Raw genomic sequence first — 26,777 nt, forward strand, 5'->3', positions numbered from 1 at the left:
AAGACCACTAATTGATCTGCAGCCTGTTTAAATGTTGGCCATGCATATCTTCATTGCATATGATTATCACAGAAAGCAAATGAATTGGATAAGAAATGCCAGAGTCCAGTGACAGCAGCAAAAAAATTGGAAAAGGACACAAATGCCCAGGAAGGCTAAGAAGGATATTGTCTCTGCCTCCACTTGGCAAACTGCCCTTGTGCTAATTGTCACTGGGACTGGAAAAATAACTGCATATACTACGTAAAGTCACATGGAGGGACAACTTTTCTCGACTGCAAGACATTTCCAGCTAAGGTAAAAACAAGATATATCCCTGCCTCAAGGGCATGGTCCTTTTGATAAACCATCACTTTTTTGACCAGAAAGTAAGGAAGACTTGCTTCTTATCAGGCCTTTACACCTCTTCACAGCTAAATGTCGGCCAGCACCAGATTTGCCATGTCGTAACTGTGTCCTGCAGTGTAATGCAGTCTGGGGTCACCTTCCTCCATCAAATATACTGCACATCACTCTTCCACTGCTGTCAGGGAAAGGGTGGATAAGGAGTGTGTGTTCAGGAAGTAGCTTTGCAGTACTCTTCCTATTGCAACATGTGGAAAGGAAACAGGGGCCTGATTTCCTGACCCATACAGGAAAGCAGGAACAGGTTGCAGTAAAATGTTTTGGTTTCCTTTTCTTGGAAAGGAAATGAGGACTGGGTCATCAGATGTTGTTGGCATTGTGATCTACTAACAATCACTCATAAAACAACACGACTCAATGAAACCTTAGTGTTAACAGTCATTTAGACATGCCAATAATTATAATACTGGATAGGGTCAATCCAATTATGAAGTGAGCAACAGACGTTTGTTGTTCTCATAAATATTTCAGCTCAAAGAAACTTTATTTTGATAACATCCTCTAGTATAACCAAAATATTAGCACCTTAGTTTATGAACACAGCAATCCCCATTTTTATGAGAATAGCTCTATAAGTTTAACTAGGGTTTGTACAATATCCTTGAAATAAAGCACCATAATAATTCTCCCCAGACATGAAATTCATTTCAAGTAATAATTTTAACACTTGAGCATAGCACTAACCTCTGTTCTTCCCTAAACAATTAAATATATGATACAAGAAGTTTGCCATGTAGGGCAGTGAGTTGACAAGGGTATTTCTCTCTTTCAAGGCATCACATCACATGAACTTCTAACTTATTCAAAAATGTCTGATGTTTTTCCAACAAATAATACACACAGAATATGGTACCTAAATCTCAATCAGTCTCAAGCATTACAAGAAAAACGATACTTTCCTTACCATCAGTAACTCATCTTCTGCACTTAACTAATTTTTCCTCTAATTATCTGTTCGAATGAGTAGGTATATATTATGGAGAGATGCTAGACTTCCATTATGAACTCAGCTTTGGTACGCATACATCTTAACTTTTCCAGAACTAAACCATTTAATCTATAATTGAACCTAAGGGATCTTCTGTCAGGCTAAAATTTTTCTAGTAAATTTGAAGCAACTCAGATAAAGCATTTTGGAGATATGAGGGCAAAAAACTGAAAATCTCTTATCTTGAAAGCTTTCCTAGCTTTTTTTGTCTCATCTTAATGCCCAAGCAGTTTGTCTACAAACTCTAAATTTGTATAATCTGCTGGTTTTGATGAAGACTGGTGCCTTTAACTAGTCTTGCATTATTGGTAGAGTGATTTAATTACCAAACCAGTTTTCACATCCATTATTGGTTTCATAAACTTAATAAACTGTGTGTTGCCTTGATGTAGATAGCTGTGATTGTGGAGTAGTAGGGACCAAAAGAAGTGGCAGAGCGAGAATTCAACCAGATGCTGGATTGAAGAGAGGGGGCTGAAAGGACAGAGCTGTGGTGGGAGAAATGCGGGGGCGGGGGAATATAGAAAGGAAACTGGACCCATCTTGTTGTTAACCCCTGCTCCCCAAATAAATCCGGTAAAATTATTTTACCATGCTTCTTTATCTTATCATTCTCTTTCCCTGACGTGGATAGCTCAGTGGTTTGAGCATTGGCCTGCTAAACCCAGGGTTGTGAGTTCAATCCTTGAGGGGGCCATTTAGGGATCTGGGGCAAAAATTGGGGATTGATCCTGCTTTGAGCAAGGGGGTTGGACTAGATGAGGTCTATTTCTATGAGGTCCTCCTGAGGTCTATTCCAACCCTGATATTCTATGATTCTATGATAGCACGAGTGAGAGAAAGGGCCCAGGAAGAAGGAAGCCATGTGCATTCTTGTACATTCTGCAGGAACATCAGAATAACTGAAAACCAAGAGATGGTTTGTGTCCTCAGACACCACACACCATCACAGCAGAGAGTCTGAAAAGTGAGAAGGAAACTAACTGGATAACCATATCTTACTTTTGTTAAGACTAATTGTACACTACTGTGCTATTTATTCTGAACTTCACCTGTCTTTACATCATTAGAGCTGACTACAGTACACATGCTATTTCTAAATACCATAAACAGTGGTCCCAAAAAGGGCAGAATTTTTGCACCTCTTCACCAAAAGAAACCACATTCCCAAAATGGGACAACTCCCCAAAAGTTGATGGTGCTGTCATGCTATGAGATGTAGCCTAAACATACGTACTAGTAGTTATATCTGGTGCTGTGAACCTCTTAAGAGCCAGAATAAAGTAACTTATACACCAGAGTTGCAGGCTGCCTGAGGATCACACCTATATATCAGTCATTTATGTACAAAGCCAAGGTACTATAAATGAGAAAAAATGCTGGTGTTCCTTCTTCCCACAGGGAAACTAGCCAGATAAAGTGGGATTAGTAAATTTAAGATACACAACTGCAGGCTCTGCTAACTTCTTAAAGATTTACTCAAAACCCCCTTTACAACAGAATGAAAAATGTCTATCTTATGTAGAGTGGGAGGTCAGTGGAGATAAGGGCAGTGTTAAATTTATTTTAATGACCTGATGTGTGCATTTGTATACTTTCTAATGTTAATGTTTTTAAAAGGTGTAATCTTATTCTGAATTTCCAGACTTTCTAACCTTTCTCTTTGAGACTATTATATCGTGCTCATAAAGTTTTTTCCTTAACTATCTAGTTATTTACAACCCTAAATCCCGTTTAACAAAGTTTAAAGTTATGTGTGTGTGTTTGCATCGTGTGTGTGTAATATATTTGCCAAACTTTTGCCCAAGCCAACCCACCTTTTATTTCTTCCATCACAGACATAAGGCACAAATAGCTCTTTTCTAGTTTATTTGAAGGCAGATCAGAGGTTTGAACCCATCTATAATCAGTAAAATCTATGTTGAGCCAGAAGAGCTGATTTGTCGTTGCAGAATGCATTTACAACAATAATTTTTTCCTAGTTTTTTTTCTGACACCTTTCATATTTTTGGTATTATGAGCATTAACACAAAAATGAGTAATAAATCGCCAGTATCTTACAGCATGCAGATAATCCCCAGGTTAATCACAACAACTACCATATCTAAAAGATCCCAGAATCTATGTCCAATACAAACTACTCAAACTTGCAATGTATCCTGAAGGCTAGCAAACTTAGGTCCTGGACCAGCAAGGTCCAGCCATCAGATATGTCCTGACACTGAGGATAGGTAACACTGCTGACCACAGATGATCACAGCTACTTAATGAGAACATTATGGGCAGGGTGAAGTCTCTAAAATGCCAGGACCCACAGCCATTTATGGCTTTGGCTGTTAAAACTAAGCATTAATTTGAACTTGGAAGAAAAAAGGAAATCTATGTAGCAGGACAATATGTTAGACATCTTAGTACGATGCTCTCAACATATCTAATACCACAAGAAAGTGAGCTGCAATGAATCCCCTGTGTGGTCTTCAAGGAAAGCTCCAAGTAGACAGCGTTACTGTAATCCAATCTAGACATGAGCAGGACATGGATAACAGTGGTCAGATGCAGACCTGAGAGAATATATTGCAAATCTGGCAAGTGGTGGTGGGGGAAAGGACCAAAACCACAACATTCTTGCTTAGTGCTGCTACCTGGGGAAATAGAGACCCAAAAGAACCCCGGATTGTGGACACCCTTGACAAAGTATATTTCATTAGCAAGAGCAAATACATCTTCAAGCCATTTCCCCTACCCTCTAGCACTACCGCCTTCGTTTAGGCCTTGTCTCTGTCTGAAATCAGGGAAGTAGGGAGGCTGCGCTATTTGGATCTTATGAAGAGTTGGTTCTCATCAGCACATAAGACAAAAATGTCTGTGTCTCATCAGCACATAAGACAAAAAAACTGTTGGGCAGTTGCTTATCAAACAATTGTCCTGGAATGTGAGCTGCCTAACTTTGTATTTCCCCACCACAATCTGATCCACCCTTGCCAAATGCAGCTCAGCCACTCCTTATGATCAATAATATCAAAGGCAGCTGATAGATTCAAAATGTACACCTGATCCTGCATCCCTTGTTCACATGAGTAAAGGCTACAGGATCAGGCCTTCTGCATAAGATAGACATTCTCTTTATTTTAGCAATATTTATAGACAGGATATATAGCATTTTAAAGGAATTAGATATCTCATCTTTAAGGTACAGTACAATGGTGACAACACTGGTTTCATAATTGAGATGTGAGAAAATGTGAGAGCATATCAGTAATCCAGGAATGTAATGTTACTGATATCAGGAACATATGCACCACCAACCCCATTGATACATAGGCTTCTGATGGCAAGTCACTGATCTGTTTTCCTGTCTTTAAAGTGTTTAAAAAGTGGGAAAAGAAAGTCAGCATCGTTTCCTTACTATCTCTCTGCCACATTTTTGTTCACCAGGGTCACCTGGCTTTCCTTTATCCACTTCTCCAAATAAAGGCTAAAGACGCAAGATGGTCCCCTCTCATTTCTGAAATCAGGTCAGAGCTCAGAACTTAGCATAAGTCTGTAAACTAGGGGCTGAGCAATAAAAGGTTTTATATATATTTTAGAATGCAATGTGAGTTTATTACAACATCCCTCTCTGTATCTTTCTGTGTGGTGTAGGCACTGTAAACAATACTAGCTCCATCTTTTAATGAAGCCTGCTTTGCTTGAAACATATTGCTTCTAAGGATATGTCCATACTTAACATTATACAAGTGTGACTATGCACATACTTAATCAGACACACTTGTGGTCATAGTGGAGCAAGGAGATTCCAGTTGTTAATTTTTCACGTCCAGATTTCCCATCTGGAATTTACACACTACTAAGCCTGGGAGAATAAAGTAATTTAACAAACGTACACTGCCTTTTTTTTTTATTTATAATTTTTCATCCGCCTGGCCTACCAATTACCCTGGGATAAACAGCTCTCTTCTTATGTAGATTTCACATATGAGAGCACAGAACCATGGTTGGTCTTTGGGTAACATCATTGAGTAGCAATTAGCTTATTTTAAAATGCATCTTTTCCAGTGTTGCCAAGTCATTAGTTCAGTTGCATTTACACTCCAAGGCTTAATGAAATACTCGTGATGCTCATCGAGGGAGAGATGTATCTCACTCGCTGTGGGATCTCTTCTCCTGTCGATGTGCCCCATGTAACTCCCATTAATGTTAATAGGAATTCCACCAGGCTCCTCAATGGGAAGAAGAAACCCCAGAGGGATAAGTGTCATGTGTGAGAACTCGTAATTCACATTTGTGTAACTCTGAAGAACTAAGAGTTTTATTTGGTATATTAAAAAAAGACAGTTGGTCGAAGACTGCAACCAAGTTGCAACAAACCTCCTCAGCCAGAGCTTCAGTTTGCTTTAATAAAAATTGTACTGGGCATTATGTTCAATCAAGTACTGAAAGAATTACAGTATTAAAATATGGTAGCAGAGATACACTGTTCATCTTTCAGAGTAACAGCCGTGTTAGTCTGTATTCGCAAAAAGAAAAGGAGTACTTGTGGCACCTTAGAGACTAACCAATTTATTTGAGCATGAGCTCACGAAAGCTCATGCTCAAATAAATTGGTTAGTCTCTAAGGTGCCACAAGTACTACTGTCCATCTTACCATCTTACACTATTCACTGAGTTTTAGATTCAGTGAATAATAAACTGACAGACAAGCTTGGTAGGGCCAAAACTTAGACCTTGCAAAAACTTTCAAACTGATTCAATCTCCTCCAGATGCCATACTGTCTAAACATCTACATTTAAAGAATAAACCACTTTATTACTAAGATTTTTTAAAATGGTATCTATATTTTGGTGCAATCATAGCAGAATTTGTGTGCTGCTAGCCTGAGTGCCCTCTAGTGCTATGTAATAGAAGTTAACCAATAAGCACTGTTTTATGTAAAGGATAAATAACAAATGGCAATCCATAGTAGTTTTAATTTATGTCAGAGTTGTCCAAATTCCTGCTTATGTCAGTAATGACATCTGAAAGTGCTAGCCCACAGACTGAAGTAAATAAATGGAAAGCAGCTCTTCTTGCTGCTGTAGGAAACACTGGAACTAAAATCAAAATGTTTGCAAAATAGAGAACACTAACATCAACAGAAAAATACTTTTAGAAAATAGAGTGTGGCAATTTCTCCTATTTATTACCTGATATTTTAGGGGGGTTTTTTCTTGTAATAAACATAACCAATCATGATTAAATTGTGGCCTATCAATAATAGCCTAGAGTGCTAATAATATGCAAAAGTGACTGGTACATGTTGGAATAACCAGCAAGCCTGCAGTGCAAGGATCATATAACAAAACTAAGATGACAGCCTTGATTCAGCCAGTTCAGTGATATTTATGTTATCAGAAGTAAAAAATAGTTTTGCAGTGTTGTAAATTGTTAGTACATATTCTGTCTGGTTAGTGTATACACAATGTAACTGGTCATCTTATTGGCATTGCTTACATTCTTTGTGGGTTAACTCATCAAACTCCATTTTCACTGAATTAAAAACAGGAAATCGTTTGTAGTGTAACAGAAGTATCCAGTGTATTTAACCACGTTTAAGTTCTGTGTTCCAACAGATGTACTCTGTATGGTAAGCGTATGGCAAAGCATTTATTACTCTGTTATTGCAGTATTAGGGAGCAAAGAGTGCTAAATAATCAATCAGTTAATGGTCTGTATGGCAGTTTGAACACAGCACATCCATTGTGCTTATGCTGTTAGAAGGATGAGCTTATGACTATAGTGTATGTTGCATGTTTAGCCAGAGCTTAATGTCCTAAGCTGAAGCTGACACAAAATATTTTAGAAATGCTGCTTCAGCAAACTCTTTCAAAGTTGCTATAATATTTCAGCAGTAACAACCAAAGATTATATGAAAGACTCTCAGAAAAGGGAAAATCTTGTTGAAAAGAAAAAGATGTGCAGCACAAAATGCTTACCATTGGCCTGTTCTCACAGATTTTATTAATTATACTCCAGCATTGTACCCTTTTCAAGTTAAGATGCAAACATGGCTTGCTAGAAATATATCAGTAAAGAAGAGCTGGGTGCTGTAAGATGCAGCTGCTGAATGCTTTGAGAACCTGTAGCTGCATGTTTTGGATGACACAACTGTTACCAAATGTAGGGTTCACATGTTAAACTGGTTTTCCACTTGCTTTTTTTGTGGGCGTGTGGTGGGGATTCCTACAGTGAACATGGAGAAATGTGTTCTAGCCCATCATCATTTGGTGTGTGAAGATTTAATTACTACCTTTGATGATAAAAGATCACAAATGCTGGAAGGTTTAATGTATACTTTTTTTTCTTTCCCAGGGGATAAAAATACCAATTATGCTAATTTCTACCAAGGTTTGTGGGACTGCACAGGAGATGTTTCTGATGAGTTGTCATTTAAACGTGGTGATGTTATCTACATTCTCAGCAAGGTACAGTATGCTACTGAGAGTAAATTGGTGTAAGAAAAGAGTAATATATTCCTACAATCCTGTTTGGGGGGGGGGCGGAGGAGGGACTGGCACTCCCTTTAGACCCTTTGTTAGCAATCCTACATTCACAGTAATGAATTATTTTGTCAAATGAAATATAATCACATTTAAAACATAACCATGTAACAGGAATCAACTTAAAAGTACGTTTATCTGTTCATTTAATCTTGGCTGACATCCCCTAGATAATTTAATAGAAGACAATGTGCTTACTCTAGGTAAAAGTTAACCTTGTAGGGTAAACTATATTATGTTGTGTGTTATGGTTTTTACTTCCTCTTCCTTTATATTCTTGTGTGTCCTGATTCTGGTTTTCTGGGCATCTTGCTACCGGAAACAGTTTGTTTTTAGAACTAGGCTTTCATCTTTTTGTATACACTGCAGCTGTTCTGACGATTTAGGCTTTGTGTATGTTTGTTCTGACAGATTCAGGCGATTTTTAATTCACCGCTTTTTCCTGTTTGCTTAAAAAAACCCACAGAGGTAAAGGCAGGTTTTCTGTTCCAATATAATGTCATGCATTAAGCTCGCAGTCGTGTTTTATTATAAGGTAGGTTAATTTGCCTACCTTTTAAAAACAATAATGGGACAAAATCCTTTCCTTGTATGCACTTACACAAAGCTCACTGAAGTTTACATATGAGTGTGTCTGAGAGTAAGAAATGTTCTCTGATTCTCATGTATAAATATCCTCAGTAAATAAGCTGAATTTTTTTTTGTAGCAGCACTTGTCAGTTATGTTCCTTCGCCCACAATTGCCATTTAGTACGATGCTGAAGACATTGGGGCTCATTTAAACCCTTTCTGTACTTGCGCATGGAAATCATAAGTAACCCCATGAAAGCTGCAGTACTCTTTCTGTTAGTTTGAAACTTTCATCACTATTGCTTTAAATCTTCTTTGATTCATTTAACGGCAGTGTTTTTGGATAATGAATCTGTTCTGTTTAAATAACTTTAAGATTTACGGTTGGAAAGATAGTCATATATGAAAATATAGACGATGTATTGCTAATGATGATGTGACCATGTGCTTCTTTTGAGGTATTTCATTGTCACTTAAGCTAATAACTGAATTACATTACTAGAGGTAGGATAAGGCTTTCTGGTAGGGCAGACTTCCATTCAGTTGTGAAGATCAGTACTCCTTAACAAACATAGAAAACTATAAGCAAGCAAATCAGTTGTACACATCAGCTTCCTTTTACTATTGTCTAATGCTGCAAGGGGCTAATTAAAGCTTAACCTCCCCACCTGACAATTAACAATTATTTACCCCTCTCCTACAGATAGTCTGAATGAATTCATTTTAAAAATGAGAACAGAGGGGGAGAAACAGTAGCTTAATCCATCCAATCCCTATCAACCCTCTCCGGGTTGTGCCTTGATTAATGCATATTCAGTCCTTGAGACTGGCCGGCTAATTTCTCCAGATGTGTATAAGCTTTCTGGGGAGGGGTGATTTTTATACCAAAACAGAGTCTACAGAATTCAGTCTCATTTCACTTAGGGACTGTTTATAGCTTTTTCAGAAAAATGAGTTTTGGACACTACTGTCAGCTCTGAATTTAGGCTCTTTGGAGGTGAAGTGCCAGGGAATTATCCATCTAGCCTTCTACTTTATTCAATTTCAAGGTCTGTCTGAGCATTACTATCCAGACAAAGGGTTTGTTAAGAATCAGCCAAGGTAAAAAGTAATCTAGAGCACCCTAAAATTGGTAAAGGCTTTTCTGCAACAAATATTTCTTAATTGAGTAGAGTAATACTTGGCTTTTGCGGCAGTGGTATGAATCTTGGGCAATTTTTTAATTTTTTTACACCATCTAGTGGTTAAAAATGAGAGATGCAGTTGCTGACAGTAGGTAATGTGTGTAGATCCAAAATGGTGTCATAAATTCAACTCCAGCTTGATCCTAGCTATGGCGTATTACTTTCCTATCATATGTCAGCTAGGTTTTGACGTTAATCATGAAGCAGTCTTGTTTTGCTGATAAGGAATTAAATGCAAGTGTTACATGTTGTGGGAAGAATGCAATATTAAGAAAAACATAGGGTATTTGTGTAAGCTCAGAATATTTGTTTTATTGAGAAATTTAAATCTCATGAACTTGACAAAATATGTATTTGTAGCTTCCACCAATACGACTTTTACATCTTCTGCGAAAAATTTCTTTTCACATACTTTCTATGGTGCCTAATAGAAGTCTGAACAAGACTTTTTTTCCTCTCAGTTCAGTATTAATATAGTGTAATGGAAGCAATTTTGTTCTGACTTGGAAAATTGTAGCATTTTTACATGTTAAAGAGACAATGAAAATAAGATGACAATACATAACAGCTGAGGTGATTCTAGTTTAAGTGCACCTAAGGAAAATAATTATGGTTTCAGTGACACAACATTGATTATTTGTAATTTATTTGCTAATGTAGCTAAACACTACAGAAGGCCAAATCCTGCTTGATGTACTTATGAGTACTCCTGTTGAAATCAATGGTGCCCACTACAACCTTGATCCTGCAAACACACATGTTAGCAGTAACATTCCTGAACAAAAGTAGATTTCCCTCTTTTTAACATTGAGCCCTGAAATCTAACTGAGCTACCTTCCCAGTCGGGCACATTTTTGCAGTTTTAACCTTTGCACCTAAGTAATAATGCATCTACCTGTTCTTAGCATATAAGGAGAATATGTAGTTTTTTGCTGCAAACTTTTACTGTTAAGTATTTCTTTAAAATGTTGAGAGTTTTTAAATAACAGAATTTTTGAACAAATGCTTCATAACACATCTTGATAGGTAGTCAGTTAGCTAAAAAGATTACCTTTAGCTGATTACAATGAATCTGTCCAGATATACACTCATGCTGGTATCATGTTAAAATTTGTATTAGTTCTCTTGAGTGTGTGTGAGTGTGTCTTTTGTCATATTTATCCTGTTTTATTCAACCTTCAGAAATTTGTACTTCCTTCCCCTCCTGCCCCACGAAAAAGTGATACATTTACAGTCAAAGCTTCATGGAGATTTTTTTCAATTAAAAATTGGCTCATGTAAAAAGCAAATATTACATTAGAAATGCAATACTTTTGTGGCCCAGTCTGCTAAGTACTGAACTTCCTCAACTTCCATTCAGTTGTGGGCTCTCATTTGGTTTCGAATTCCTATGATAGATGGGAAAGCAAACTATGATGTGTCAGTTCTTTTAAATACTTTACCATAAATCTTATTTTGTGTATAACAATTGGTTTAAAATATAAAGCAAAGCATGGGTGATTGAATAACTATATTTTTTTTAAGTTGGGTATACCTTGGATTCAGAATGTGTACACAGTTAACATATTTGTGGCAGTTGCATGATTTTCTAGCGAGAATGTTTCATACTAGAAAGCTTCATAATTTCATCAGCCAGATGCAAATGATTATGAGGCTGTGCTGAGTTTATTAGCAGATCCCTACATCCTTCTAGTTGTCCATTACCATATAACAGTATTCTGGACTCATACACTGTGTACGTCTTTCTGACCTTTAACCTCTTTTCATACCAACCAGATTTATACATTTATATCTTTAAAAGCAACAAATAACATTAACTAGAAAGACAAGTGTCATATCTCAGCCAGAATTGCTGAAATTATACCCATTTCCTGTTGTTAATTCAGTGCATGCCGATGCTACTCATGTAAGTATTTATTGTCCATAGGAATTTCATCCACCAGTTAACCCTTTGCTTTGAGGACCCTGGAACTTTTGCTGAGTGTAGAGCAAGGATTCAGTATTCAGATTTCTGTACGCCATGTTTAACATTTGCAAATGCTGTTAACAAAGTGTTGATGTTAACAAAACTAAACAAAAATAACCACCTCAGGGTGCACCTTTTAACCTGTAAAAAGGAAAGGAGGACTTGTGGCACCTTAGAGACTAACAAATTTATTTGAGCATAAGCTTTCGTGATGAAGTGAGCTGTAGCTCACGAAAGCTTATGCTCAAATAAATTTGTTAGTCTCTAAGGTGCCACAAGTCCTCCTTTTCTTTTTGCGGATACAAACTAACACGGCTTCTACTCTGAAACCTTTTAACCTGTGTTTTTGTTTAATCAAAATACAAAGAAACATATTAGTCTTATGAGCTCAGATCACTGTCTATGAAAATATAAATACAGCACAATAGTGGAATATTTCCAGACAAGTACCCTGCATCAAGTATAGGGAGAATACACTTTTTAATAGTTACATGGAAGACACTATGTATATGGTGGTAAAATATGGATTATTTTTGTTAGACCATTACCTTATCATAATGAAAGCTGTATTTGTTGAAAATTTAGTTCCATGTGCTCATACTACAATGTAAATTATCCTTTTTCCATTTGTCTAGGTGTATGTCTTATACAAAAAAGGAAACCTGCTGTATAATGGTTAAAAAATAAGATAAGGGTAAGGACCTAGAAGCGTGGGGTTATCTAATCCTGACCAGGTCAAAAGTGATTCTAGTTCTGTACACTTACCTTTATTAATAAGCACTTAACATTATCTGTCCCAGGAGGAAATATTTTTGACATTATGGTTTGAGATGCATATAAAACAGATTTTCATTTCTCCGAAGATGTTTTCAGATACCAATTTTGATTTTTAAATTCAATTCTGTTCACTTTTATTTGTACTGTAACTTTTAAATTGATTTATATTTCATTATGTCATGTCATTAGCTAATAATGCTTCCATATAATAAATCTGAGGTTTATATTCCTTTAAAAAACTATTTTTTCTGCCTTAAAACAACTCTGCTATATGTGAAGAAGTCTCATTCAGTTATCTAAAGCATTTGTCGCTTTCTGCCAAAAATGCTCTCCAGTCAATCACATATCATTCAGCAATTACACCAAAGAAAGTTCTAAAATTTTCCAGATAGTCTGAATCTCCTGGGCAAATTAGAGGTGATTTTAAATATTATCTTGCCAAAATTAGCCGCTAAGACATTCTTTAAAAATGTCCTCCCTACCTCCAACTCCTCTACAGTCTGTTAATGGGGGCTACTTATTTAACCATAGCCCGGTTAAAAATAAATTCTTTGTCTCAATTTAAAGTTTAAAATCTGTAATTGTTAAGAAGTTAGTTTTATTAGTAGTATGGAAAACAGAATCATTTGTAATCCACACGTTCATTGTTGTTTTCCATGTATTGAAATACAAGGATGATTTTCAGAAATCTTCACTTCAGAAGAGAAGACGCACTACAAGTATTCATAGATTCCAGGGCCGGCAGGGACTATTGTGATCTTTCTAGTCTGACCTCCTTTGTAACACAGCCAGAGAACTTCCCCAAAATGATTCCTAGGGCATCTCTTTTAGAAAAACATCCAATCTTGATTTAAAAATTGCTAGTGATGGAGAATCCACCATGATGCTTGGTAAATTGTTCCAACTGTTAATTAACCTCATTGTTAAAAATTGACACTTTATTTCAGTATTAAACAATACAGGTCCAGTCACATGAGGTGCCAAATGCCCTCATCCCTTGTTGAAGTCTATAGAAGTTGAGAGAGTACTAAGCATCTCTTAGGAGGCTCTCAGGTCTGCACAGGATCTGGCCCTTAGAGGCAGAGTGAGAGAACTTCCTGCAAAAATGTTGCATTTCAAACATCTCTTTTTATGAGAATGTTCCATACACTAAAAAATAATTGGAGAAAAATATACAAATATACATGAAAGTGGCTAGCGTGTTTCCATTGAATGTGCTCTACCAAACTGCAATAACCTTGTAGACCTAGATCCCTTAAAGTCTTAAGCACATGCTTGTCTTTACACATTGATGTTGGGGGTAGGGAGCAGTAGGCAGGGGCATCTGTACACAGCATACACAATTAAGAGCATAGGCGTTTGTAGGATCAGGATCTTTGTTTTGTTGTTACCTTTATACACTACATAGAGAATGAATGTGTAGGCAAAAATAGTTTTAATTTTAAATTAGCAGCTTTCTTTCCTTCTTTCTTTCAACAGGATGCAATCACTTTGTTGCTTAATCAACATCTGTAAAAAACAAAAACCATCACCCACTGTATATCAGAATGAACAATGAAAATATAAGAGCAGTTTAGAAAACGTTTAACTGTTCCTTACGGTTACCTTCTTGTTGTATTTGGAAAGGATTTTTCCCCTTCTCTCCCCCCACCTGCCCCGCCCCACGCATACTATGTGCCTTGTGAAGCAATTCATTTTGCAGTTATTGAATTTCTTCGGAGTGTTATTTTCATATAGTAAGCATCACAGCAACTCTGGATCTGGATTTCTACGTAAGGAGAAAGAAGCTTTGTGTTAGTAATTACCTAACATTGTCAGGAGCTGACTGCAGGCCTCTTGCTAGTGATAACAGAATAACTACATAATATAGCTTTATAGCACATGATTAATAGAAAATAATTACACGTCCTACAAAGGGACACAATATTTCTTATAAATTGACTAGAATGGTTTCCTGTAGATTAAAGGACTCTTCATTATTTTATCAGTCCTTCTGAAGTATAGTCACTTGCCTCTGTTAGCGTTGATGGTAGAAGCTGAATGCAGTGAGGGATACCAGATGGTAAGCTTTCTCAGACCTGAGGTCCTACTTGCGGGATACCATGGTTCTTAACTTTTAAGAGTACATATTATCTATTCTAACCGGATTCAGTTTCCTCTGCATTTTTAAACTATTCTCTGTTTCCCACAAATGTGGATTTTAGTCTTATACAGCAATAACAGACATATGGGATCTCAAGACAACACTGAATCAATTGCATTATTTTGTCACTGTAAGTAATTTATCATTGATAACAATAGGAGAAACAATATCTCAAATTAGATTTTGTACATGGGTGTGCAGGAAAGTGAGCTTTGGCAGTATTTAGAGAGAGACGTACATTCATTAACCAGTTTAAAAGACAGACTTCTACGTAGTGATGATCTGAAACCTGAGCTGAAATTATTATATTCTTGGTAACCAGGAAACTTTATTATATTTTTATTCCAACTTCTATGGACTGCAGATGGTTTAATTGGGATTCATGTTGCTCTAGAGGCTCATGCAAAGAATAGTAATGATAAAGTAAAAGCTTCTGTGTTGCAGTCTTGTCTATATGGTCTAATGGCTGCAATGAATCCATAAATTAGCTTACTAGACTGTTACATCACCATCCATTTCATCTTATCACTTAGCTTCACACAAGAGCATTAAATGGCATATTACTAAATAGCAAGAAATGGAAAGTTTTCAAAAAGCAACATGTTTGTAATTTAAATTGAGCCATCTGAATAGCTTTTTAAAAGTTCATGTGGTATCAAAGTTCACACAGTGTCTTTAAGTGAAACATTTTCAAGCAATAATTTAGCCACAACCTTTTTCTGTGCCATTTGTTATAAGTGGTTTAATGACCACTTAACTAAGCCTCTTCCCTGATCTCATGTATTGTTTGTTTTTGGTGATGTCTAGTAAAACTTGCTTAATCAATCTTTCTTGGGCTCACTTCATGAGTTACACGGAACGGCTTAAAGTATGTTGTTGCTTTTTCATTAGAAAGATTTATGGGTGAAAATCCTTTAGCATAGGTGAGTGCTGGCATCTTGAGCAATTACCACTTTTCAGTCTAGAGATAGTTTGTATACTTAAGCAGCATAGTGTGATATATATATATATATGTGTGTGTGTGTGTATATATATATACACACATATATATGCAGAAAAATATAAAATGTATTAAACAAACAAGCTGAGCTGGAACATTTGTGCCATTGATGTGAGAACACTTGCTTAACCTTTAAGGGTTTTGACTGTAATGTGTGCTTCATAACAATTCCTCCAATTCTCCGTAAAATGCCGCAGGGGATAATTCTCTGACTGGCAGCCTCATTCAGATTGCCCTAGGCTTTTATAGACCAGGTAGCTCCCCACAATCCCTTACCGCAGAATGGAAAAGGAGATGGAATTCCTTCTCTAATTTCTCCCAGTCATGTGTTCTCCAGTTTAAACAAATGTCATGTCTGTCTTGGATTATTTTAACCTCTTATTCATTTTAATACTCTGTGTATCAGAGGATAGGACTTTCAAATGACCAGTATTCTATTTATCTTGGAGGAGAGGAGAAGGGAATCTGTTTAATCTGGGAATAGGATCTACCTGCACACACAACCCAAATAAATAAAGGGGATAATTAAGGGGTAGGAGGAGTGGGGTGATTGGTCATGTTTGGGGCCCTATTCCGTTAGCCACAATTAGAGTTGAGAGCCCCAAGCACTTTACAGGACCTTTAGAGAACTCCAGAATAGGCCGTGTATGTTAGCCGCAAGTTGATATAATTGAGTTCTAATAAAAATCTGCTAACCCTTAAACTTCTGGCCTCCACTTGGCTGCTATGTCATAAAACATTTTAGCTACAGGCAAAATTGTAGCTCATGGTATCTCAACAGAACCATCAGTTCAGAAATCCTACAGCCTTTCTTTTCAAAAGAGCACTATAGCAGGAAGCAAATGTTGCTTATTATATATCTCTGTGTATTTTATATTTTCCATGTTTGTTCCACCGTAATTATCTTACTAATCAATCCATTTTGAACAGGGTCTCTGTCTTAATAATGCCTCATGTGTAATTCTGTGTGTGTGCGTGCGCAATTTCAGCAGTTACAATTTATTGAACTCGTGTTAAAATTGATCTTAAAATATTTACCTCATAGGAAAAAAATCAAATTTGGATCTCACAATACTCTAACTCGGTATTGCTTTTTGGAAAATATTCTCTCTTTAAACTATTATAATTCATTTTGTTTCATATTTATCTCAATAAGCCTTAACAAATTTCAAACAAAAATACATTAGTCATCCATCAGACATATGAGAACTGTGGTAGGATTTTCTGCAAGGCTAAAGCAATGGTATACTTTGTCCATAAAAAGAGAATATGCATCAGATGTATGATGGCCTTCCTTTCATATTTGAGCAAAACATTATTTGAAATAATTTGATTGCAAGTTCCTTTAAGTTCAGTCTTGTGGTACTGAAAGAATTCCAGTCAATTTCCATACTTCAGTATTCCACTGTTGGATATTTGTGACAAACAATAGGATTTTATATAGGTTTTGGGGTGAAGAGCATTGGAGAAAGAGGAGATCAAGTGTGGTTTTTACCTGTTGCAGAGAAACATTGGTAATTTTTTCAGAACACTAATAAATATGCTGGTCCTTTTAAAATTTAATGTATTACTTTGCCTAACCATGCATTTTGAATGCCTCAAACAAAAGGATCTAATGTTTTGAATTTTCATTTCAAGCTCTTATAACTGTATATAAGAGGAAACATCCATAAGGAGTTTCATACAAACTCTATTGCATATATATCAGACTAAAGGTTAATATTGCATATTGTTTTCAATTAGGACTACGATAGATTTGGCTGGTGGGTAGGAGAAATGAAGGGAACCATTGGCTTGGTGCCTAGAGCCTACATAATGGAGATGTATGATATTTGAGAGCCCTGGGTAAGTACATTTTAATCCAATCTTCTGTGATGGTTTATATGTTCCCTTGTTCTCTGTTTCATAAGTATTTCTTTCCTGGAACCTTTTCAGGAGTTCTGTTGACAAATATATTTTGCCACAATCTTTATATTAAAGTTCAATTAAAGAAGCTCTGCTGGGTTTGTATATGAAATGAAAAATAACTATTGTGCTCGGAATAAGATGTATTCCATAACTAGCTTCCTTTTCTTTGTCCTTTCATAGAATCAAGTTTGCAAGCTTTTTAGTTAGGTTGGCTGCTTAATAGTGTGTGTGTGTGTGTGTACAGTTAGAAATATATGGAAAGGATAGATATTTGGGGTTTGTTGGCTTTTTGGCTAACCGTGTACTGTAAATGTCATTCTTCCTAATCAGGAGAATTCTGCAATTACAATCAAGAGTGACGTACAGCTGCACCTTTCAGACCTGATTTCCAAAATGCGAAGATTCAACTGTGTGAACTTGTTGTTTGATAGGTGTAATCAGACCACCACACCAAATATATTAAACATAAAACATTTTTTAATTTTTCTCCATTTCTGTACTACTTTATCATTAATCTTTTTGGGAAAAGTGCTCTGTTCAATCCTTTGTTGTATACCTAAAGTACTGTGACACTCAGTAGAAGATGTTAGTTAACATTTGATGCACAAGCAGCAAAGCTGTACCTGTTGCTGTTTTGCTGAAACATTAAGTGCACTTTGTAGTTATAGATATGTTCTGTTTAAATGGTATCAGATTTTTTTCTATGTAAATTTTAAATATTTAGCAACACCTTGACAGTATCAAATTATCATTCTCCTCATGTGGATTTTAATAGCATTAGCCTTTTGATAAATTCACTTTAATAGGATTACAATGTATAATTCCATATAAAAAACAGGTAAATTCCTGTGCAATAATGCAAGTTTTAAAACTAACATGCTTCTAAAGAAACATTTTACATTTCTGCATGGTTTATTTCTTCATATAATTTTAGTATTTTTTATATAGAATAAGATTTATAGTCACAAAATAATATATAAGACCAGATCCTCAATTCATGTAAATCAGCTCCATTAAAGTCAGTAGAACTATATTGATTTACACCATATTATCTTTATTGTCAGACTTGCATCGTGAGAAATGTGGTCATGAGACTAAAACAGATATAGAATTGAAAATGATTATATTCTGGGTTGACAATACATGTATTAAAAAAAAAAACATCTGTGGATGATTCTTTGTCAGTGAAAGAGTCTATATACCTGTTGTGATATTGTTGAAGTTGGATGATGTCATTGGGTCAATTCTGCAAACCTTACTTACGTAAATGATCCTTGCTTGCATAAGTAGTGCCGCTGAAGTATATAAAACAGCTTATGTGAATGCAGGTTATTGGCAGTCTTGACAGTATCAAATCCAGAATCTGAAGTCATTAAACACACACACCAAGCAAACATTTCATTTACACACACAAAGCAGGACAATTCGGAATCAATACTTAAAATCCCCTGTACTACTTAAGTGCTGGGTATTCTAGTATGGAAGATCACCAACTATCTAGAGTCTCCAGCAGAGTTGGAAACAACCAAGGTTAGCCTTGTTATTTGTGAGACCTCAAGCTGCCAAAAAGGCAGGTAAAGCCAGTCTGCGAGTTGCTGAGCCTATGCAGGTCCTCAGTAAGCTGTTTGTGCTGTTTATGCATCAGGCTCGCCCTGAAAACAGGATGAGTTAAAAGGTAGTTTTTGTCTGTGTGTGCTTTAGACCACTAACGTTACTTTAGTTTACCTTTTGTTACACAAGACTACTAGGAGGAGTAAAATAGGGCAAGATTTTATGGTTATTTTATAAACCTATATTGTTACGAAATGGTCATCCAAACCAGATAATCTGTGAAGCATTAAAATGATAGATTGTAAATTTAGATCTTTATTTTCTCAAGTGTATTTCTGGATTGTATATACAATGTGAACTGTCAATATTGCAAGAGCTTTTATCTCATTAACATGACTGCACAATAAATCCACATGCTGAAAAGTCCTCCTATTATACAATTCAGAAATTCACCACAACTGCTTTTCTTTTTGTAACAACTCTCTTTTGTCAAATACACAGTGTACACACCAGTCACCTGTAAAATTGAATTAACAAAAGGAAAATCATCTGCGTTATACTAAATTTGATTTTTTTTTAAAAAAAGAGATAGTTTTATATGCCAAGATTAAACCCACAGCAGATTTTTACAGCTGAGTTAAACCCCCTGAAATTAGTGGTCTTGTGCTGACAAACCCTGAACTACAGCAGCACTAGTGGGCACCACTGTTATATTTTGGTATGGTAATAGAAAAAGAGAAGATTTTGCAATGGTTTGTCAGTAGATGGCAGCAGATTTTCATAGCATGTTGAACTGGTTGGAAGCCCTTCCCCCCACCAATGTGTGTTTTATGCACAGGCACATAATTTGCAACTTAAACCATTTGGAGGGCTTCTTTCTCTTTTCCTGTTAATCCAGGAGAGGGAGTCCTTAGCCAAATGATGAATAAAAGGCTCTTTGAGCTGCTTTTCCTGATGCTGGTGGCACAAATAGAAATAAAGCATCTTTTGTCCATAGTTCCTAGATCCTTTGTTTTTTCTCACTTCGTACAATGTGAGAGGTTAGCAAACAAGCTACATAAATATTCAAAAACTAGGATATTTTGAAACAGAGACCCATAACTCTGACCCAAAACCCTGACCTGAAATTTCTTGGAATAAACCAACAATGTAAAACAGAAAAAATGTTTACTTTAAATCTTTGCAAATACCATAACCTTTTTTGGATGAGAAAGTTCCCATTAATATAACTTAAACAAAATTGGGTGTTAGAAAATATGCTTAATTGCTGTGTTTTTGTTGTTGACTTGGATTTCATTTGCTGTTCTGTGAACAGTAAGACAGCTAATTTTTTTCCAAAGGTGATTGTAAGTCATATTTTATAAAGCATTTTTATTTGATGATTTGCTCTGTGCTGAATTTGTACTATATTGCCATTAGATCTTACAGTAATGTTCCACTCTGCAAATTTTTAAGGTTCAAATAAAGTTTAATTGTTTGCAAACTGTTATGATGCTAATAATTCAACAGCCTGCTGTGTTACTAATGAAATTACTTTGTTATGATTAATTTGGAAAATAGTGTGTTGATTGTAGTAATTAAGCACAACAAGGTGAAGTAAATGATTCTAATGCCATCTGGCCTCCAAACTGAATGAAGAAATGAAATGGGGCTGTCATCTGAATTTATTCAGAGAAATAAGGGTAATATAAATGTCTTCTATAGCTGTAGCACCCAGACATAACTGTACCACCTCTAGTGTGACTTCATGTACAAAATTATTTCACTGTGCATTACTTGCTTCAGGCTCACAAATTTTACCTGCATGTGGGTGGGATTTACTTCCTTTACCACTAAGTACATATACAGCAGTGTATGCTCCTGAGATGTCAGCTACTTCAATCAAAGTTTAAGGATGAGATTTATAAAAGTGCTCAGTATTGGCCTTAAAGGCAATTATAAAACTTCTGTTGACTTTAAGGGAACCAGAGGTAGGCCAAACTTGAACATTTAATGAAAGAAAATCCCACCCTCTGTGTTCAAAGCCAAATACATAATCCGTGTTCAGTTTTGTTCTGCAACCTATACATAACACCCATATTATAGGTTTCAGAGTAGCAGCCGTGTTAGTCTGTATCCGCAAAAAGAAAAGGAGGACTTGTGGCACTTAAAGACTAACAAATTTATTAGAGCATCAGCTTTCGTGAAGTGAGCTGTAGCTCACGAAAGCTTATGCTCTAATAAATTTGTTAGTCTCTAAGGTGCCACAAGTCCTCCTTTTCTTTTTATCCATATTATAGTAGCTCCATCTAGGTTGTATTTCCATTAGGCGGGGTATAAAGTTTAACTCCCTTATGACCTGATCCAAAGCCCATTGAAGTCAGTGGAAAGACTCCTATTGAATTCAGTGGCTTTTGGATCAGGCCCTGAGAACACCAAGTCCAAAAAAAAAAAAAAGCCATATCATTTTCAAAATGTCCTGGGCTGAATTTGCTGCCAGACAGGCTTTTGTCTTTGGGAGGTGCTGTTGTTTCTATGAGCTCTTCTTTTCCTTTGACTAAATAATCAGACACACACAGGATCCTACATAGCCACGAGATAGAAACTCAATTTTGTTCCACAAGCAAAGGGACTGAAGAAGAAACCAATGAGGGACGGGAGCCTGATCTCTACCAAGTTAACCAGGTACTGCAGCTGAGCTATATCGGAGTTCATACACAAGAAAAGATATCCAAGTGCCTGATCGTTGAACACCACTAACCTACACAGACAACTGGAAAAGCCACTCAGACATTTTTCCTCCAGCTGGTTGTAGGAACACTGCAAGAACTTCAGCTATAAAAGGGAAAAGGAGTAACAGTCCATTAGGCATGGATTAGAATATACAGAATGGTTATAAAATAAAGTGTTGTTAGATTTTACCCTCTTCCCATTTTTAGGTTGGAATAGTTTCTTATGTCAAGTTTAAGGAACCATTCAGAGTATGTAAAGTTGTGACAGAGCATGATGATATAGGAAAGTCTTCTAGAAAGATGTTTGTATTATGTATGATATGTATTATGGGCTATCAGGATAGAAATGTCAATTGGAACACATCTTTAAGACATTCATTTGGCATGGTTTGTAAACTCCATGTTCCTCAAAGACCTGATTCATTCAGGCAACCACATGTGCACGTGTTTAGGTGCCTCCCCATTTAGCAAAATACATCAGCAAGTTGGTTTGGAGCTAAGAAAGCTCTGCCACATCTTCAGCACCCATTTTAGAGCTATTTTCTCCATCCTCATCCTCCTTGGGCTGAATCCCTTGCTGCTCACACTAACATACTTCAGATATCTTCCTACTGTATTTTCCACTGGATGCATCTGATGAAGTGGGCTTTAGCTCATGAAAGCTTATGCTCAAAAAAATGTGTTAGTCTCTAAGGTGCCACAAGTCCTCCTGTTCTTTTTGCAGATACCGACTAACACGGCTGCTACTCTGAATACTTCAGATTGTGGGCTAGCTCATCAGTTTGTGATCCAGGCCAGACCCAGGGGCAGCACTTTGCTGCACTTCCCCTGGATCAAGCTTGTGAGGTGGGAGTCCCTCTAATTCTGTGGTTGTGAGTAAACAGCAGCAGGCTGCTGCCAGGCGTAGTGATGGTGATAGCAGCAGGGGAAAGGGGTGGAGTCAGGACCCTGACCGCTCTCTTCCCATCTGTGTGGTGCAGGAGGGCTGCTTCCCCCTGCTCACAGGAACCAGTGGTTTTGTGCAGGGGGGAAGAGGCACTTTACGCCTCTTCTACTCTTTTGCCCTGACATGCAGAACTATCTGCCCCATAATGATTAACTAAAACTATAAAACGACTTTATTTAGAGAGATTATTTGAGCAGGATCTAGTGGATTAGACACTGTTTCTGCAGTCAGAGGTCATCTTCCTAGTCAAACAGCTGTAAGGGAGTCCACAGAAAATGCCAGGGCTCTGGTCCAACAGCAGGCACAGGAAGAACCTCAGCAACTGAGAGAGACACTATAAACCAGATGGAAAACACTGGTTCACTCTGAAATGTGAGATATCATCTTCCTTTATTAAAAAGTTAGCACTGATCCCAGCCTTTTGGGAAGAGAAAGTTTCACAATAAAGGAAGATTTAATAATCAAGAAGGCAGCATCTGTCTCTGGTGGCTAAGAGTGGAGAGAACCAAGTACAACAAGGCAGAGTCTGAAAGCGAGCTACTTGTAGATGAAGAGCCAGATAGTTTCAAATGCTACTCACAGTTAATCTCTTCTTTTTTCTGCTTTTAACTAATCCGTGTATTGGTTCTTTGCTCCCAGAGTGTCCTGAAGTGCTTTACAGACTGTAACATGAGGCTCCTTCCCTCACCACTGAAAAGCAACCACTGAGTGGCATGTGATAGGCAATGAACAATTTTACAGCATAATATAGAGGTCATCTTTCAGAAGATGAAAAAGAATGCCATATTCAGTTGCTGTGGAGGTGAGGATTTATGTTGACAGAATAAAATTACCACTATGGCCAAGTACAGCTCATAGAAATGCTCCCACTCTTGTGAAAGACATGAGAATTTTAATAGCCACAAATAATAGGATCTTAGTTTTACAACTCTCATTGCAAGACAGCACCTCCAGCAGGGCAATACCCACCCATTTCTAGGACTCTTTGGGATAGAAGAAAAACTATTGTACAGAATCACCAGCAGTCTTCCAATCTTCCAGCAGTAACTAGGTGTTCTTTGGCAGTCTCCCATCCAAGAATTGACATGGCCTAATGCTGCTTTGTAGTGAGATCTGATAAGGTCATACTGAAAAAGGAAGAGAGCAGACAGCCTGTGAGGCAGAGGTTACTGAGTTGTTCACTGGCAGTCTTGCAATTCCGAGACCTAATTCAAAATGGGTGGGAAAAGATGGCTGCCACATAAGAACAGCCATACTGAGTCAGACCAAAGGTCCATCCAGCCCAGTATCCTGTCTGCCGAAAGTGGCCAATGCCAGGTGTCCCAGAGAGAGTGAACAGAACAGGTAATGATCAAGTGATCTCTCTCCTGCCCTCCATCTCCACCCTCTGACAAACAGAGGGTAGGGACACCATTCCTTCACCATCCTGGCTAATAGCCATTAATGGACTTAACCTCCATGAATTTACCAGTTCTCTTTTAAACCCTGTTATAGTCCTAGCCTTCACAACCTCCTCAGGCAAGGAGTTCCACAGGTTGACTGTGTGCTGAGTGAAGAAGAACTTCCTTTTATTTGTTTTAAACCTGCCACCCATTAATTTCATTTGGTGGCCCCTAGTTCTTATATTATGGGAACAAGTAAATAACTTTTCCTTATTCACTTTCTCCACACCACTCATGATTTTATATACCTCTATCATATCCCCCCCTTAGTCTCCTCTTTTCCAAGCTGAAAAGTCCCAGCCTCTATAAACTCTCCTCATATGGGACCTGTTCCAAACCCCTAATCATTTTAGTTGCCCTTCTCTGAACCTTTTCTAATGCCAGTATATCTTTTTTGAGATGAGGAGACCACATCTATACGTGGTATTCAAGATGTGGGCGCACCATGGATTTATATAAGGTCAATAAGATATTCTCCGTCTTATTCTCTATCCCTTTTTTAATGATTCCTAACATCCCGTTTGCTTTTTTAACTGCTGCTGCACACTGCATGGACGTTGTCAGAGAACTATCCACAATGACTCCAAGATCACTTTCCTGATTAGTTGTGGCTAAATTAGCCCGCATCATATTGTATGTATAGTTGGGGTTATGTTTTCCAATGTGCATTACTTTACGTTTATCCACTTTAAATTTCATTTGCCATTTTGTTGCCCAATCACCAGGGCTGGCTCTACTGTTTTTGCCGCCCCAAGCAGCGCAGCAAATTGCCACCGCGGCGAGCAGCTGAAGATAGAAGCTGCGGGCGGCTGAAGAGAGAGGCTGCTGCAGAATTGCCACCACCGCGGAAACGCCCTTGCAGATTGCTGCCCCAAGCACCTGCTTGGAACGCTGGTGCCTGGATCCAGCCCTGCCAGTCACTTAGTTTTGTAAGATCTTTTTGAAGTTCTTCGCAGTCTGCTTTGGTCTTAACTATCTTGAGAAGTTTAGTATTGTCTGCAAACTTTGCCACCTCATTGTTTACCCTTTTCTCCAGATCATTGTTGAATTGGGATTGATCCTAGGACTGACCCTTGGGGAACACCACTAGTTACCCCTCTCCATTCTGAAAATTTACCATTTATTCCTACCCATTGTTCCCTGTCTTTTAACCAGTTCTCAGTCCATGACAGGATCTTCCCGCTTATCTCATGACTACTTAATTTACGTAAGAGCCTTTGGTGAGGGACCTTGTCAAAGGCTTTCTGGAAATCTAAGTACACTGTATCCACTGGAAGTCCACAACACATAGAAGTGTGTGATATAAGGGAAGCAGGGGAGCCTTCTTCCTTTCTGTGGCCCTTTTACAAGAGAATTCTAGGCATCTTGTTGGATTTAGAGATGACCAAGCGGAGTGGGGATGTGGGGTGGGGCATTTCACTAAAACAGTGCCCCTCCACCCAGAAGCTGCTTTGTTTTAATTGCTCCTTATCTCTTAAAGGCAGGGAGGTGCATGCATATATGCATGCACACACGCACTATTCTAGGTATCTTTTATGTAGAAGAGGAAACAATTCCTTGGTATTCTTTTATTCTCTTCATCACCAGTTTCTCAAGCCTTCATTTAATTTACTACACTGCATAGCTGTTCACTTCCCTGTGGCTTGGGGCCTACTTTTCTAAGGAGCGTATCCTTTTTGGTGCTTCATGTTAAGAAGCTACCACTGAGAACACCTCCCAGCTATTTTGTATCATCAGCTTCATTTCAACCACGTCCTGTGCAAATATTAGGACCCCATTTTAAGAAGTTCCAAAACCCTTTTATTTTTTTTTTTACATTTTAAAGATAATTTTAGTGTTGGTTTTTAAGGTGCCAGGAGAGCCTACATGGAGACTGTACATGTTTGTTTACATAATATCCACAACCCCTCCACAGACATACTACCCACACAGAGCCAATGTCTGTCTACCCGTTCTAGGAGGAGATCACCATCTCTGGGAGCAAGTAGATGATTAGCCTCTGTCCATTCAGTCCTTTGTGCCTCTGAGGTTAGCACTTGGATGGTGGGTTTTTGTGATGTGGACATTTGCCCACTTACTGGACTGAGACAGCCCATTCACTTTAGAATAGCTGATATCCATCTGATGACAACTCTGAGTCATTATTGACATGTGACTCCCATATAAAAGGCCTTGTATCCTGTTGCCTGTCCTATGATCTATCTAGCATCTACCTCTGGGAACTAGGAGTGGAGAGACCCGAGTACAACAATGCAGGGAGCCTGAAAACAAGACCTGCTTGTAGATGAAGAGGCAGATAGTTTGTGTCACATTTGAAACAATCTTTTCTTCATCACTTCTAGTTCCACTTCATATGCAGTGTTCAGTGAATGAGCTTTTTATCTCATGGGTTTTGCTAATTGTTGACCAGTTCTTTCCCCTGCTACCCAGAATGCACAGGTTCACAGATAGACCCTTGAGATGAAGAAGTACATTGTTTATTTGCTGCATCAGTGAATGATCAGTCTACCGAAACAGGGCACAGTACAGGGTTAAATGCAAGCTCACACCCACATTCAGGTGCTTGCCTTAAACACCATGTCATTATAGATTGTATAAACACTTTTTCTGGTTTGCTAACTCAGTTATTTATCTGATTGGACTGCTGAC

At 37.6% G+C, this 26,777-nt stretch overlaps 1 protein-coding gene across 2 annotated transcripts in view; it reads left to right on the forward strand.

Moving 5' to 3' along the window:
* SKAP2 (src kinase associated phosphoprotein 2) overlaps positions 1-20,512 on the forward strand; it is a 149,133-nt gene extending 128,621 nt beyond the window's left edge. Inside the window, exons 11-13 of one of the 2 annotated variants that reach the window (XM_073333650.2) lie at positions 7,743-7,855; positions 17,314-17,415; positions 17,809-20,512. In XM_073333650.2, coding sequence (XP_073189751.1) covers positions 7,743-7,855; positions 17,314-17,406 — 206 coding nt within the window. In that variant the 3' untranslated portion in view covers positions 17,407-17,415; positions 17,809-20,512. Of the gene's footprint in view, positions 1-4,828; positions 4,909-7,742; positions 7,856-17,313; positions 17,416-17,808 lie in introns of those variants that run through there. The other variant, XM_073333651.2, reaches the window with a different exon arrangement.
* Positions 20,513-26,777: the final 6,265 nt, after the last annotated feature.

The sequence above is a fragment of the Lepidochelys kempii genome, chromosome 2 (assembly GCF_965140285.1).
Source record: "Lepidochelys kempii isolate rLepKem1 chromosome 2, rLepKem1.hap1, whole genome shotgun sequence".
NCBI classification, from domain to species: Eukaryota; Metazoa; Chordata; order Testudines; family Cheloniidae; genus Lepidochelys; species Lepidochelys kempii.